At 40.8% G+C, this 15,531-nt stretch overlaps 2 protein-coding genes across 5 annotated transcripts in view; one reads left to right on the top strand and one right to left on the bottom strand.

The window, feature by feature from the left end:
* Positions 1–15,531, top strand: part of LOC124001550 (protein Smaug homolog 1-like) — a 136,620-nt gene that overhangs the window by 91,586 nt on the left and 29,503 nt on the right. For 2 of the 4 annotated variants that reach the window (XM_046308437.1, XM_046308436.1), the window contains one exon: positions 388–5,423. The exons of the other annotated variants lie outside the window; for them this stretch is intronic. In XM_046308437.1, the coding sequence (XP_046164393.1) occupies positions 388–416 (29 nt within the window). In that variant the 3' untranslated portion in view covers positions 417–5,423. Of the gene's footprint in view, positions 1–387; positions 5,424–15,531 lie in introns of those variants that run through there. 4 annotated transcript variants of the gene reach the window in all.
* LOC124001552 (GTP cyclohydrolase 1-like) overlaps positions 10,700–15,531 on the bottom strand; it is a 36,209-nt gene continuing 31,377 nt past the window's right edge. Inside the window, exons 4-6 of the mRNA XM_046308438.1 lie at positions 13,759–13,790; positions 13,304–13,388; positions 10,700–11,812 (exon numbers count right to left, since the gene is read on the bottom strand). Coding sequence (XP_046164394.1) covers positions 11,686–11,812; positions 13,304–13,388; positions 13,759–13,790 — 244 coding nt within the window. The 3' untranslated portion in view covers positions 10,700–11,685. The remainder of the gene's footprint in view (positions 11,813–13,303; positions 13,389–13,758; positions 13,791–15,531) is intronic.

Raw genomic sequence — 15,531 nt, 5'->3', positions numbered from 1 at the left:
GACTACATGTGCCTTAAAAAAAATGTATGTAGTTCTGTCCTTGGTGTGTTTGTCTGTTGTTATTATGTATTATGTTTCATGTTTTGTGTGGACCCCAGGAAGAGTAGCTGCTGCTTTTGCAATAAAATACAAATTACCAAAATAACAATACATAGGATTTATATAGCTTGTTTCTAAGGTCCAAAGACACCTAAGTCCATAGGGCTCCGGTCAAAGGTAGTGCACTATGTAGGGAATAGGGTGTCATTTAGGACATAACCCAGGTCGTCTTTGTTTGTCCAGCTAGGCCAGATGCAACAGTTTTTTGTTTTGAAACATTCTGTCTGTATTTGTCCAGTTATTCCTATCTGATGGTTTGTCCTATGTCCCTCCCTCCTGTGTGTCTAGATGGAGTTGACCGCACATCCACCATCTGAGAGTAGGACCTGAAGGAGACCCGGGGACATCTGGTCCCACACACACACACCCCACACACACACACACACACACACACACACACCACAGCTAATGAGAGAGGTCAACCGGGGTGGTTGCTGGGCTGCAAATCATGCCACGGCGAGCCAATCCACAGAAACTGCTAACAAACGGCTAACGCAGTAGCACATTGTCATGTTACCATCACAATAAAACACGGCTACGCCCCCAGCACACTCATAAGTACCTGGGCTTCAGTGATGGATGAGAAATGCAGTGCAGACTCCTTTCCCCACCCAGTATAACTACCCACACCATTGCCGGAGGAGCTGGGGGAGATATAGCAGCGCTGGGGGTCAGCATCGGCCAACAACCGATTGGCAGACCCTGGACCCATTTGAAGGGGGAGTAGTGCATTATAGGTACTGTAGTATATCATGCTATAAGAGTCAAGACTGTAGACTTTCCTTCTCCGCCCCCAGACCAGTAAGGGAGTTCCCACACCAGTTCGCACCAGTCAGCATTTCTACCGGTAGTACCATATGACGTCTCACTGAGTCAAAAACAAACACAAGACAAGTAAGTAAATAATCAAAGTGGGACACATTGTGAGAGAAGCCTCGGCATTCATCTCACTGTTTGGGAGAGTTTTAGGGAGGACGTTTTTCAAAAGACCCCTATGCTTCTGTATATAGGTGACAGAAAAAAAGCATTTTTACATGTATGTATTGTTTACATATGATGCTACTATGGTACCGAAACATTTATACATTTCAGCTATGAATGTTCTCTTATATTTTATTTTTTTAAATACATTTTGGGAAAGTAGTAGCATACTACCGTACTAGTCGCTTAATAGACTAACGTCCCACAGTAGCTATCATAGTTTACATCCAACATTATCATAGTTTTTTTTGCTTTTTGTTTCTTTCTTTCGCTTACCAGCAGCCAAGTTGTGTGAAAATGAAAACGCTAAAAGGAGAGAGGGATGAAGTGGAAGTGTGTAGAAGGAAAAACTGAGAAATGAGAAGAGATGGGAGGAGGGGAAATAAAAGTGGGGAGACACAGATGGTCTGTGCCAAGTGATTTAGAAGGAGAAGAGGACGTTAGTGATGATGGATCCATGTCAGAGGCAGGGACTTTGATTTGAAACAACAGAAATTGTGTAGTAGTAGCGTTGTGAAGTTCTGGGTAAATGTTATAGACAGGCCAATATATATAATCTTTTAGAATTCTTTAATCTTTGTCCCTGCAGACTATGCATTGCAAGTTTATGCTGTTAATTTGCTTGGGCTGTGTCTGGATTTGGGAGTGAGGTTTCTTTAACAGGTGCACAATGTTGTGTGACCTATTCTCTAATTAGGGCTAGTCAGTGTGGGTCAGTAGTATTTTCAATGTGTATCATTGTGAAATAGAATGAGGATCACATGTGTGTTTTCAGTCCAGGGTAGTACTATAGCGTTGTATGCTATATGCTCTCATTTTACTAGGAAGTAAGAGATGGTCAAAGATGTTTTGAATCAAGGAATAAAGATGTACACAGAGGACAGGAGAATCAGGAAGTAGCTTTGGCGGATGTAAACGAGAAGGTTGCTGAGGAGGTTCTTTCCCTCAAGCAGCATAGAAACACCAACCCATGAAGGGTTTAAAACTAGTTTAAATTCCCAAGAATACTCTCTTTTTAGTACTTAACTCCACCTAGTGGCAAAATGCAGTTAGACAGCCAGGCACTTGGAATTAGGCTTTTTATACTTCAATTTCTTGTTTGTTTTTTTGTCTTAATATTTGTCTTAACCCTAACCCTTGGTTCATTGTTGTCTGCATGACATGCTATAAGGGTAGGTTCATGGTAAAATAAGCTCTTTAAAGCTGAATTAGGCTCTGTTGTTATTAGCCACTGTCATCCTGTAAGTGGGTGTTTTATGCATGGAAGATCACGCTAATGTATTGTGCCTGAATGGGCATCCTGATTTGGTGTGGTGTTTTGTGAGGGTTTTTGCGCAACTTTTTGGGTTAGTTTATTTTTTAATTCTTGTGTGTCTCTTTTTCTTGTTCTGCACTTGGTGTTGTGATGTTTTACTATAGCTAATCCATCAATAACAATGCCAATAGGTGCAGTAATAGAAATGAACGTTTATTGCACATACTTGCCATCAGTGGGGAGAGGCAAGTGGTTTGGAGAGGAAAGGTTAAGAGTTTTGTAGTTCAGAAAAAGGGACTTGACTTATTGTGGAGGTGAACTTGTAGTGAGATGAAACCAGCTTCATGCCAAATGCACCGTTGCTCGGCAATGGAGAACGAGAACACCCCTTCCTCTGCCAAAGTAACTACAGCCCACTCCCAAGTGCGCATTGAACTTAAGCTCTCAGACTGAGCCATCTTGTCATAAAGTAGGGTTGACCCCAGTCAAACCTTTAACCTGTTATTGTCAAAACGTCATTGATGCTTGTAGTAATGTTTCATAGTCAGTCAAATATCACTGCTTCAGGAAGTGTGCTCATTAAAAACGCATGGCCTTAAATGGGACGGTGACAGGAAAATTCAATAAAGCATGAATTGGCATGGACCCTTTGGCACAGTTTGGTTTAGTGGCAGCATTACAGTATTGGTATACTGATGGTATACTGATGCAACATGCAATAGTTAGATCCACTTGCCACTGCCACATAAATTGATACTATTAGCAGATTCAAATTATTTATTATTTTTTTTCTATTGTTGCAGAGGTGATTTATTGTATTCATTTAGATGTATTATTTAAAGTACCACATGTATTAACTTGCTATGGCTGGTGACCATAAGTACATCTCAAATATTAACATAGTTATTTTTGTTTTGAACTACAGTATAATCGCACATTTTTATATTTAATAGTGGAGTAGAGAGACACTCTGTGTCTTGTTTGGATTCGTTTTTTTTTCTTCTGACTGACGGTTTGGGAAAGCTTGTTATCCTGGTTGGCCAAATGTCTGAACGTGGCCACCAGCAGAACAAACATGATAGGGAGCGACGACCCTTTTGAAATATTGCCAAATAGAACAGGCCACGGTAACCCTTGATAGACTGAGATGGAGAGTCATCTGGGGTTATTTCTGTGGGATAAGGCCCTTTACTACTTTGGTCCACTTTGGCTATGAGCATCGGAGGTCCAGGGATAGCCCTTTGGGAATGGGTAACCAGTGCTTCCAAGCTAACCACCATCTGCATGGCTAGTGATGACATCACAGTGGATGGCTAAGATATGTAGCCTATCCAAAAGACTGGCAACAACTGCAGGGCAGAGGGTAGCACATTCTAGGGTGGGACTTACACACTCACTACTGCCCATGAGGTTACGTGTGTGTGAATGTAGTGTACACTACAGTATGTAGTGAGCGATGGAGCAGAGGGAGTAAACAGAAGAGCTGTGAATGTCATTGATATATTACTACAACTGCGTGTGTGAAGTAGCCAGATGACGAGTAGATCGGACTTTGACTCCTCCGGAAGCTGTTCACCTTATGTAACACAAAAAAAAGGGGGTTTTATTTGTATTTTCCAAAGCGCATCCAACCCCGATGAGGCTGGGATGAGAGAGATCCTCTGTACACACTGCAGTATTAACAGTTCAATGATAACCTTGATATTCCAAATATATTATTATTTAATGGGGTTTTTTTACTGACATTTTTGTTGGTCATAGACACTCTGCACATTAGTCAAATATCGCATCATTATTCGATGGCGAGACTCTTTATTTTATTTTTTTTGGTTTGTTTTTGGAAACTCGAAGGCACCCATACTGTAACAAAAGTTCTACAGCTTTACTGTGCTCTGTTTGTTTTGTTTTTGTTATCAAAGAGCCGATGTCCTGTATTGACTGCAGGCTTACAAATATATTTGAAAAAATATTATCCTATGTTTAAGAAAAAACTCAAAAGCTCCCCAAAAAAAGGTAATTTATATTATAGAAATGCACGAGGCTGGGAAGGCAGTGCCTTTTTTTTACTCAACATTTACCCAAAATGTAAATGTGTTGACAGTCAAAATGGTGGCATCCTCCAAACTGCATACTAGGTCCTCTAGGACATTTTAAAATGTATCTTTTGGCATCACGTTGTAGACAAAAACAATATGGAACACTTCTTTCTGGCCTCGTGTTGTCAGTGTATTTTTTTGGTTTCTGTAGGTACTTTTCAATGCTGATATGAAGTTAGGAATTATACCTGTCTGTACAACAAACAGATGTATATGTTTTGTGTGTGTTTGCACGTGTGTCCTGTTGTAACTGTAAAATACGTATTCTCAAATGTACCAGAAATGCTGCGACTTGGCATGGCCCAATCAAAAGAAGGCTGTAGTTTTTCTTCCTTTGTTCAGGCATCGGAGGATGACTGCCTCTCAGCTGTATGTGTGTGTTATACAGTATCAAGGGATTGTATGGTCACTATGCTCACAGTTCAGTAACACATGAGGGCTGACATTCAGAGAGACCTGAGGTCCACTGTACACTACATAGATCAGTCTCTCTGTAGAGCCAGCCATTTAGAACTGGGCCAGTATTTAAAAAGAGTCTGAGTAGTTGTGCTTTTTACATGCCTTCTAGATCATAATGATAAAAATTATATGGACAGGGGGGGACCTGATCCCAGAGTTACTTTTTTAATTCGGGCCCTGACGCCATGCCAAAAGCCTGTCTCAGGTTCTGTGTTCCTATAGCTACTTGCCTCGGGCAGGGTTTGGGTCTGGCTTGTGAGAGGAAGTGTGGATGCTCATCTGTTCTAAATGGATCTATGGATCTGTTGTGTAAATGTATGTATTTTCATTTTTGTCTGAGAGATTGTGGTTGCTGTCTATTCAGAATGGGAGCGCTGCGAGTGAGTGAGCGAAAGATACTGAATGAATCGACTGAATGCTTTGTTTTGTGGGGTCTGTGTTCAAATGCTTGACATCTTTATTATAACCACAGACAAAAAATGTATTAAAGAAAAACTTTGTCTGTGGATAAAAAAAGTTTTTTAAAATTCCAATGAAAGGGTCATGTCTTGTATTCTGGGAGGCCACACAATAGCAGGAGATGATTCTACTGGCTACTCCTCCAAAAAGCACACCAATCAGAGGAACTGAAGCACTTTCATAAAACCTGTTGCCAAGAGGCAGGCTCCAGTCAAGGAGAGTACCGCCTTGTTTCACAAAACCAGCTGAAATAAAGTTGTCAACCCCCATTTTGTAACCCCAATGCAAGTGCACACTATGTGAGGTCCGGCCACCCTGTTCGCTCGACCCTCTCCTCCCTTCCTCAGACCATCGCTGGAGACCATCTCACTTCCCTCAACTCATCCCTGAGCACTGGCTGTGTTCCCTCTGACTTCAAAGTTGCCAGAGTCACTCCCCTCCTCAAGAAACCAACACTCGACAACTCTGACATCAGAAATTACAGACTGGTATCCCTTTTCTTTCCAAAACACTTGAGCGTGCAGTCTCTGACCAACTCTCTCGCTATCTCTCAGAACGATCTTCTTAACCCTAACCAGTCAGGCTTCAAGATGGGTCACTGCTCTTCTCTGTGTCACGGAGACTCTGCCAAAGCTGACTCTCGTCTGTTCTCATCCTCCTAGATCTGTCTGCTTCCTTCAACCCCTGTGAACCGTCAGATCCTCCTCTCCACCCTCTCAGGGCTGGGCGTCTCAGCCTCTGCACTCTTGGATTGCATACTACCTGGCAGGCCGCTCCTGCCAGGCATTGTAGGGAGGATCTGTGTCTGCACCACGTACTGTACTCACAACTGGTGTCCCCCAGGGCTCGTTTCTAGGCCCTTCTCTCTATACACAAAGCTACTCTGCTCAGTCATATCAGGTCTCTCTCATGATTGCTATGCGGATGAGACTCAACTACTTCTCTCCTTCCCCCATTCTGACACCCATGTGGCGACACGCATCTCTGCTTGCCTGGCAGATATCTCAGTTTGGATGTCGGCCCACCACCTCAAACTCAGCCTCGACAAGATGGGGCGGCAGGGTAGCCTAGTGGTTAGAGTGTTGGACTAGTAACCGGAAAGTTGCAAGTTCAAACCCCCGAGCTGACATGAAAATAAGAATTTGTTCTTAACTGACTTGCCTAGTTGAATACAAAATAAAAAAAAAAGATGGAGCTGCTCTTCTGCCAGGGTAAGGCCTGCCTGCTCAAAGACCTCTCCATCATTATTGACAATTCCAGTGTCCCCCTCCCAGAGTACAAAGAACCTTGGCTTGACCCTGGACAACACCCACTTCTGTTCTGCCACCTCTGGTCTCTTGGCAGCTCCTGCTCAGCCCAGTCCAAGCTCTTCTCTGCCCTGTCACCAGCTTCCCCCTGAAGCTAGGACAGCAGAGTCCCTGCCCATCATCTGAAAGCATCTGAAATAATCCCACAGCACCCCCTTCTCACCCTGGCCCCTCCCTAAATAAATAATGCCTAACACTCTGGTCCCCCCCCCCTTACTAGCTCTGACTTTGATAGCTATTTTGAGGAAAATGTACTTACGTGGTTGTTCCCCCTAACTATTTTAAGATGAATGCACTAAGTCACTCTGGATAAGAGTGTCTGCTAAATGACAAATGCAGATCTGGGTGTCCTTAATACTAGGTTCATAACCAAGCGGGAAGGTGTTAATTACCAGTTGTGAAGTTGTTTTGAACTGGGAAATACCATCAAACATGGAGGTCATAAGAAGGCAAATGATTGTTTTGCTCTTGCCCATATCCAGAGCTGCTTTCACTTAAATCAAAAGGAAGATACATTTTGTATCAATAATTTGTATTTTGTTCCACAACTGCTGAAGCTGCTGCCATCTGCTTTCTTTTTGTTGACAATTTAGAGGGGCAAGTAAGCATGGGGATGATAGACAAGTTTATCACTAGTAATTACCAGGTGGCGGTGCGTTCAAGCGGATTTTTCCCAGTCGTATGCTGGTATATGGTGCCAACATTCTGCGATCAATCAGGTATTTTAAATAATCTACACTTTAACTGTGGGCACAATCAGAAAGTAGAACAGGACATATGTTAGTGCCAGGTATAAACAGGCTTTTACAAAGAAGAGCACAATAGCCAGGTTCATAGTTCTTACACATTTAATTATTTAAAACACTTTCAAATGACCACAGTAAGAAGTGTAACCTAAATGACAGTGGAGAAGGAGCCCAAAGAACAGGTCCTCCTAAAGAAGACCACAGAGACAATGTAGGAGCTGTCTGACTGGCACGCACCTTCTCCCACCCCTGACAGATACAACCCCAATGGCCAAATCAGATTGGTTAAAACCTGTTAATTTCAGAGTATTATATATTAACAAATAAATATATAACTATACCGCTTGCTACTATTCCTATTTATCGTAACGTTTCCATCCACCGTTTGAGAGTAAAGTCATACTGTATTAAAATAACAACAGGTGTAATGGAAAGTATCGGTATTAATGTCGAACATTTGTTTATGGTGGGATCATTTTGTCGGTAAAAAAAAAAATGCGACAAATGCGGTGGAAAGCCTTTATGTGCAAATATATATATTTTTTAAACCATATCGAAGTAAACTTGAGACATGCGATGACATCTGGTGTACTACGACATGGAAAAACAGAGTTTATAGGCAGATTAAATCGTTTTGATTAACTTTCATGACAGTTGTGATGGGATGTACAATGATGAGCTTCATGCACATGCCCATCAAGAGTTTTATTTGAATGCTGGCTACATGAACAAAACTTGTCTGCCAATTAACAAATAAAAATGCTATTGCTCTTATCCATATTGCACCATATAACCTACCCTGTCCACGTTGTCAGAACTCTTCTAGACCGGAGAGCATGCCAGTGTTGCCAACAAATTTCAGAGTAAATTTGCTAAATGATTTGTTGCTAAATGACGTTGTGTGAACGTAAAATGACATTGCTTGAACGTAAAACTGCATCATTACGTAGAATACGCAAAAACGTTACTGAAATTGACTGGCCATCTAGGCAAAAAAAAATGATTTGTTCAGTTCCAGACTCAGACGATTTTCTGTACTTCTGGCTGTACAATTTTGATTGAGACATGTTGATTGATGTTGTAAGTTCTGTTCAAGATCAAACATTCGCGACCAACTATATTAATTGGGTTTGGCTCGTCGAACCCGTACTACACTGCTGCTGCAGTCGGCCAACAATGATTTGCAAATTGGCTGAAATTGCTGCTGCTGCTGCCTGTGCACGAGCTGAGCGTCTGCTGCACTTTTGCAGCCAGGCATGTGTGTTGTGACTAAGTGTGTGACAGAGAAAAATCGTTTTTGTTTCATTTAGAGGGAAAATGCGTGCATTTTAGCGTTTGAGTCACTTTTCAAAAGTTGCTAAAAGTTCCAAATACATTTTTAAAGGTAGCTAAATTTGTTAAATGCTGGTTGGAAAAGAAAGTTGCCAGGGTAGTCTGGTAAATTGCTCAATCTAGCATCACTGGAGCATGCGCCAAAACCAGAAGGCGCATATTGGTTATTAACGCAACAGTTTGTGACAAAACCATCAGTAGAGAGTTACAAATGAAATGGTACATGGGAATTTAAACGCCAAAGTTATTTTAATGTGCACGGTCATCACGCACAGCTTTTTACATGTTTTATCTACATCTCTGCTGTGATTTTTGAATATTCACATAAAAATATTTCGCCAATTGGATGGAAACCTAGCTACTGAACATTTTTCAAATGTTACTATATTTTAATATCCCTGCTGAAGAGAGAATAGCCTAATATTAGAGAATGCACTCACAGATATGCAAATGCAACATACAGTATACGTGACATTGCAAAGAGCATTGTACTGTACTCAAATGCAGCATATTTTGACACTTAAAAAGTCTAATAGAAATCTGCAACATTTATACACTGACATACATAGATATATTCAGAGTTGACATTATAAGGTTAACAGAGGTGATGTGTTCCTTTACCAAGAGGTGAGACTCCTACCTCTAGTCTCTTCAAATTCATCGGGTGGAAGTGAATTCTCCTCCCCCAAAAAAGTAAGGCTTCTCAAGATAGAGGTCAGCGGAATATATACTGGGCTGGCCCTCAACAATTTTAGAAAATACACTTATAGATTACACACAAAATTAAAAACGCACACAGACCTACACGACTTACAGATATGAAGCTAGTGGTGCCCAATAGAGACCCAAACTGAATTCTGAAATGCACACTTGTGGGATACAGAGAGAGCCACATTTGTCAATCTGTACCTTTTGCGCTATTGTGATACCTACAATAGTGTGACTATTGGCGAATAATGTACAGTGTCCATATTAGGCCAGCCTCTGACAACTCCTCCTGACCGGGTTTGTCCTATTATGGACACCGTTTGGTGCCATCTAAATCATCCTTCATTGCACTATCCAGTTACCATCTAGTCATTGTAACTGCACCTATGGAAACTTTGGTCACAGACAAATACAACAATCAAAACTAACAGCAACATTACATCACATCATTTGAACTCCAGTTAACATGTTCATTAACCCATCATTGATGGTTTCCTGAAGTTGAAGGGTGCAGTATACAGTACCTGGAGCAGTAGCTACCAAATTTGTATGAGTGTATGTTGCTCCCCCTTTGTGTATTAGTTAATGACAAGTACAGTAGACCGGGACTGGTCCTTCTGATAGGCTGACAGATAGACCTAAGAGTTAATTGTTTGACGAATGGGTTTGAAGCATTTGGCTTGAGCGGGAATATGATGCCATGTGAAAAGGGCACTTACCACACTTGAATAGGTTTGGTATAAGGCAAGGTTAAATACATATGATTATAGTAATCCGTAAATTGACATTTAAAGGCAATGTTCCTGCTTTATAGCGGAGACGACATTCACGGTAAACACTGCATACAATGAGTGTAAAAAAATTAAGAACACCTTCCTATTGAGTTTGAGTTTATTTTTATGGGACAGTGCACATTGATCAACGTTTCTGTAAAAGTGCCGGTTTTAGCCAACTGGCTAATTTTCAACCACAGTCCCTGGGCAGGTTTTTAAAAACAATTACAATACAGACAGTCAATGAGCAGTGAGCACACGCAGAGCGAGTTGAGTTGAGTGCACCCCCCTCCCTCAGAACAGCCTTCATTCGTCAGAGCATGACTCTACAAGGTGTCGAAAGCATTCCACAGGGATTCTGGCCCATGTTGACTCCAATGCTTCCCACAGTTGTGTCAAGTTGTCTGGATGTCCTTTGGGTGGTGGACATTTACATTACATTTACATTTAAGTCATTTAGCAGACGCTCTTATCCAGAGCGACTTACAAATTGGTGCATTCACCTTATGACATCCAGTGGAACAGCCACTTTACAATAGTGCATCTAAATCTTTTAAGGGGGGGGGGGTGAGAAGGATTTCTTTATCCTATCCTAGGTATTCCTTAAAGAAGTGGGGTTTCAGGTGGACCATTCTTAGAACTGTCAAGCGTGAAAAGCCCAGCAGCGTTGCCGTTCTTGACACAACAAAACCGGTGTGCCTGGCACCTACTGCCATACCCTGTTCAAAGGCACTTAAATCTTGTCTTGCCCATTCAATGTCTGAATGGCACACATTCTCAATTGTCTCGAGGCTTAAAAATAATTATTTATTGTCTTCTTCCCTTCATCTACACTGATTGAAGTAGATTTAACAAGTGACATCGATAAGGGATCATATCTTAACTGGATTCACCGGGTCAGTCTGTCGTGGAAAAAGCAGTTCTTAAAGTTGTTTTTTACACTCAGTGTACGTCGGCTCAAACGCAAAATTACCTTAATTTATATAGCGGAATCTATAATGCTTTTTGGAATAAAACCCTATGGTCCTAGCTTACATGGATAAAAATATATTGCAAAAATATATCAGAATAAAATTTAAAAACAATATTGATAAATTGTTTTTAATATTAGGATGTTCCTATGTAGGTGTAAGTATCTTTACTGTAATTGGTAGTTCAATCTTATTAAAAGTAAATAAAAAATAAAGGACAAAATTAAGCAACCATAAAAACACTGGCTCAATGATTAGTGTTTTTTAGGTTAAGCCTGCCACCTTGCAGACAGCATTAAGTAATACATACATGACCATATGATGATTTGGAAGGAGGAATAAAGGAGGAATAAAACACACACACACACACACACCTACCAAGCCCGGACTCTAGGCTTTGTACAGAAATTGCTGTGTGCCGGCTGCTGCTCCAACCAGGTGACAGGGAGAGTGGATCCGAGTTGGGCTGTGCAGCAGGTTTGTGGGCTGGTTGTCCCTCTCAGCTCCTGATGAGGGTGAGGAACTCGTCCCGTGTCTTGGGGTCCTCCCGGAACACCCCCAGCATGGTGCTGGTCACAGTCTTGCTGTTCATCTTCTGCACCCCCCTCATCACCATGCACATGTGACTATGCAGGAAGAATGGAGGAGAGACAAAATGCATCATTATACATTGGTGTTATACAGTGGCAAGAAAAGGTATGTGAACCCCTTTGGAAATACCTGGATTTTATTCACACAGTGTTGTGTGTTCCTTCCAAACAATGCAACTTTAGTTTAATCTGTCCACAGAGAACGGCTACTCCTAGGGAGAGTAGCAACAGTGCTGAACTTTCTCAATTTTTAGATAATTTGTCTTACCGTGGACGGATGAACATCAAGGCTTTTAGAGATACTTTTGTAACGCTTTCTAGCTTTATGCAAGTCAACAATACTAAATCTTAGGTCTTCTGTGATCTCTTTTGTTCAAGGCATGGTTCACATCAGGCAATGCTTCCTGTGAATAGCAAACTCAAATGTTGTGAGTGTTTTCTATAGGGCAAAGCAGCTTTAACCAACATCTCCAATCTCATCTCATTGATTGGACTCCAGGTTTCTCTTTTCTTTTTTTCCACCTTTATTCAACCAGGTAGGCTAGTTGAACAAGTTCTCATTTGCAACTGTGACCTGGCCAAGAAAGCAAAGCAGTGTGACACAGACAACAACACAGAGTTACACATGGAGTAAGCAATAAACAAGCCAATAACACAAACAAATCAATGACACAGTAGAAAAAATAAAGTCTATATACAGTGTGTGCAAAAGGCATGAGGAGGTAGGCAATAATAGGCCATAGGAGCGAATAGTTACAATTTAGCAGATTGAAACTGGAGTGATAAATGAGCAGATGATGATGGGCAAGTAGAGATACTGGTGTGCAAAAGAGCATAAAAGTAGATAAAATAAAAACAGTATGGGGATGAGGTAGATAGATTAGGTGGGCTATTTACAGATGGACTATGTACAGCTGCAGCGATCGGTTAGCTGCTCAGATAGTTGATGTTTAAAGTTGGTGAGGGAAATAAGGTTAGTTGACTCCTGACTCCAATTAGCTTTTGGAGAAGTTATTAGCCTAGGGTTTCACATACTTTTTCCAACCTACACTGAATGAAATACAATAATGTGTGTGTTATTAGTTTAAGCACACTGTTGGTCTATTGTTGTGACTTAGATCCGATCAAATTTGATAACCAATTTATGCAGAAATCCAGGTAATTTCAAAGTGTTAAAATACTTTTTCTTTTAGCTGTAGTTATTAGATGAGGGTGTATGAGAAATGTCCTGTTAGTGACGCATTGAAGATTGTCCAGATATGACCTTGCACAATATATTTGGTTTCAATTATGTGTGTTTGTGTTTTGACTGACATTATTGCATTGGCAATAAGGTACTTTTGCCTCTGTGGATACACTTGACTGGACAGATATTGCCCAGAAACTACCTCATTGGGAAGAGAAAGGGCATATTTGTTTTCCTAAAACTAAGGATTTGTTCTAACAAGCCACATTTTTCCATAGTGCATCTTTAATGTATGGGGCTTTTAATATCAGTGGTGAGGGAAAAGAGAGAAAGAGACATACGTTGCCTCAATGACGACGCCCACCCCGGCAGGCTGCAGAGCTTCAGTGATCGCCACAGCAATTTGTTTGGTCAACCGCTCTTGAACTGAAAGAGAACAGACAGATAAACACGGTCCAAGTGAGAGAGCAAAGTCAAACACGATATCTGACATGATCGACCATGACATGGCAGGTTCATGGCAGGTTACCGTTTGTTCTAAGTAACAACACTTACCAGGCTGTCAACCAACTGACCATCTTGAAAAAGGACAATGTGGGAATAAAAATAATGCACGATTTGAATTTGAATGCAATTAATAAATTGTTACTGTGGTATTTACAGTGTAAGAATACACGAATGACAAGTCCTAAAAAAAACACAAATATTGTCTTTGAGACAGAATAAAAACTCTAGTTCACTTTATTGTCCATCAACTCTCGAAAGTATAAATTGATTGTTATATGTCTGGAAATACCTTGCAGTCGACGGCTGTAGATTTCAACAATCCTGGGGAGAGATTACGGGAAAAGGCATTGGGAAAAAAACTTTCATTACATGAGAACACCCAAGTGGTAAGATTTACAGTGAGGCAAATAGGCTTACATTGTCAAAGAGGGATTACACATTCTTCAGGGACAAAGTGGAAACTAGAAAGAGACATCTCTTCACAACAGAGGTCACACTTTACAGTGTCACTCAAATAGGTTGATTTGTATTGGTTTGGACAGGGTGAAGTTTCTAAGAGCTGTTGTAATTTGTTTGTTTAAAAGAACACTCAATCAAATCCATCCAATTTTTGCATACACAATACACTGGGAAATCTTTCAGTAATAGGAATTTATCTGCTACAGTGTTTCTTCAGGACCCATAATAAATGTTGTGATTTAATATGAATATTGGGTAAAAAAAAAAAAGTGTTATTTTTATTGTGTACCTTCTGCAATGAGTCTTTGGTTTAAATAAGCCAACTTTGCCTTCAGAAAGAATTCACACCCATTTACTTATTCCACATATTGTGTTACAGCCTGAATTAAATTTATATGGATAAATACATCCCCCTCAACCATCTACACACACACACAATACCCCATAATGACAAAGTGAAAACATGTTTGTAGATTGTGTTTCGCAAATGTATTAGAAATAACATACAGAAATATCTCATAAGTATTCACACCCCTGAGTCAATACTTTGTAGAGGCACCTTTGGCAGTGATTACAGCTGTGTCTTTATGTCTAAGAACTTCCCACACCTGGATTGTGCAACATTTGCCCATGATCCTTTTCAAAATGATTCAAGCTCTGTCACATTGGTTGGTGATAGACAACCATTTTTCAGATTTTGTCATAGATTTAATTCAAAACTAATTTGGCCACTACGTAATGTTCACCGTCTTCTTGGTAAGCAACTCCAGTGTAGGTTTGGCCTTGTGTTTTAGGTTATTGTCCTGCTGAAAGATTAATTAATCTTCCAGTGTTTGGTGGAAAGCAGACAACCAGCTTTTTAGCTCCATTCCAATTCTTTTTTATCCTGAAAAACTTAAAGATTACAAGCATATGCATAACATGATGCAACCACCACTATGCTTGAAAATATGGAGAGTGGAACTCCGTAATGTGCTATATTGGATTTGCACCAAACATAACACTTTGTATTCAGGACAAAAAGTTAATTGCTTTGCCAATTCTTTTGCACTATTTCTTTAGTGCCTTGTTGCAAATAGGACACGTTTTGGAATATTTGTATTATGTCCAGGCTTCTTGTCATTGTCAATTAGGTTAGCATTGTGGAGTAACTACAATGTTGTTGATGCATCCTCAGTTCTCCCATCACAGCCATTAAAACGCTGTAACTGTTTCAAAGTCACCATTGGCCTCATGGTGAAATCCTTGAGCGGTTGAAAACCAGTGTGAAATGGCTAGCTAGTAAGTGAGGTGCGCGCTAGTAGAGTTTCAAATCGGTGACGTCACTTGCTGAGACCTTGAAGTAGTTGCCAAGCCAAGGGAAGCAAAACTGTTACATTGATGCTGTTGACCCAGATCACTGGTTTCTGCGGAAAAGGAGGGTGAGTAACTGGTGTGAAATGGCTGGCTAGTTAGCGGGGTGCGCGCTAGTAACATTTCAATCGGTGACGTCACTCACTCTGAGACATTGAAGTAGTTGTTTCCCTTGCTCTGCAAGGGCTGCTGCTTTTGTGGAGCAATAGGTTTGTGCCCAGGTAGGGGCGAGGAGAGAAATGGAAGCAAT

This window comes from Oncorhynchus gorbuscha, linkage group LG17 (genome assembly GCF_021184085.1).
Source record: "Oncorhynchus gorbuscha isolate QuinsamMale2020 ecotype Even-year linkage group LG17, OgorEven_v1.0, whole genome shotgun sequence".
Taxonomy (NCBI): domain Eukaryota; kingdom Metazoa; phylum Chordata; class Actinopteri; order Salmoniformes; family Salmonidae; genus Oncorhynchus; species Oncorhynchus gorbuscha.
This window is presented reverse-complemented; position numbering and strand designations above follow the sequence as displayed.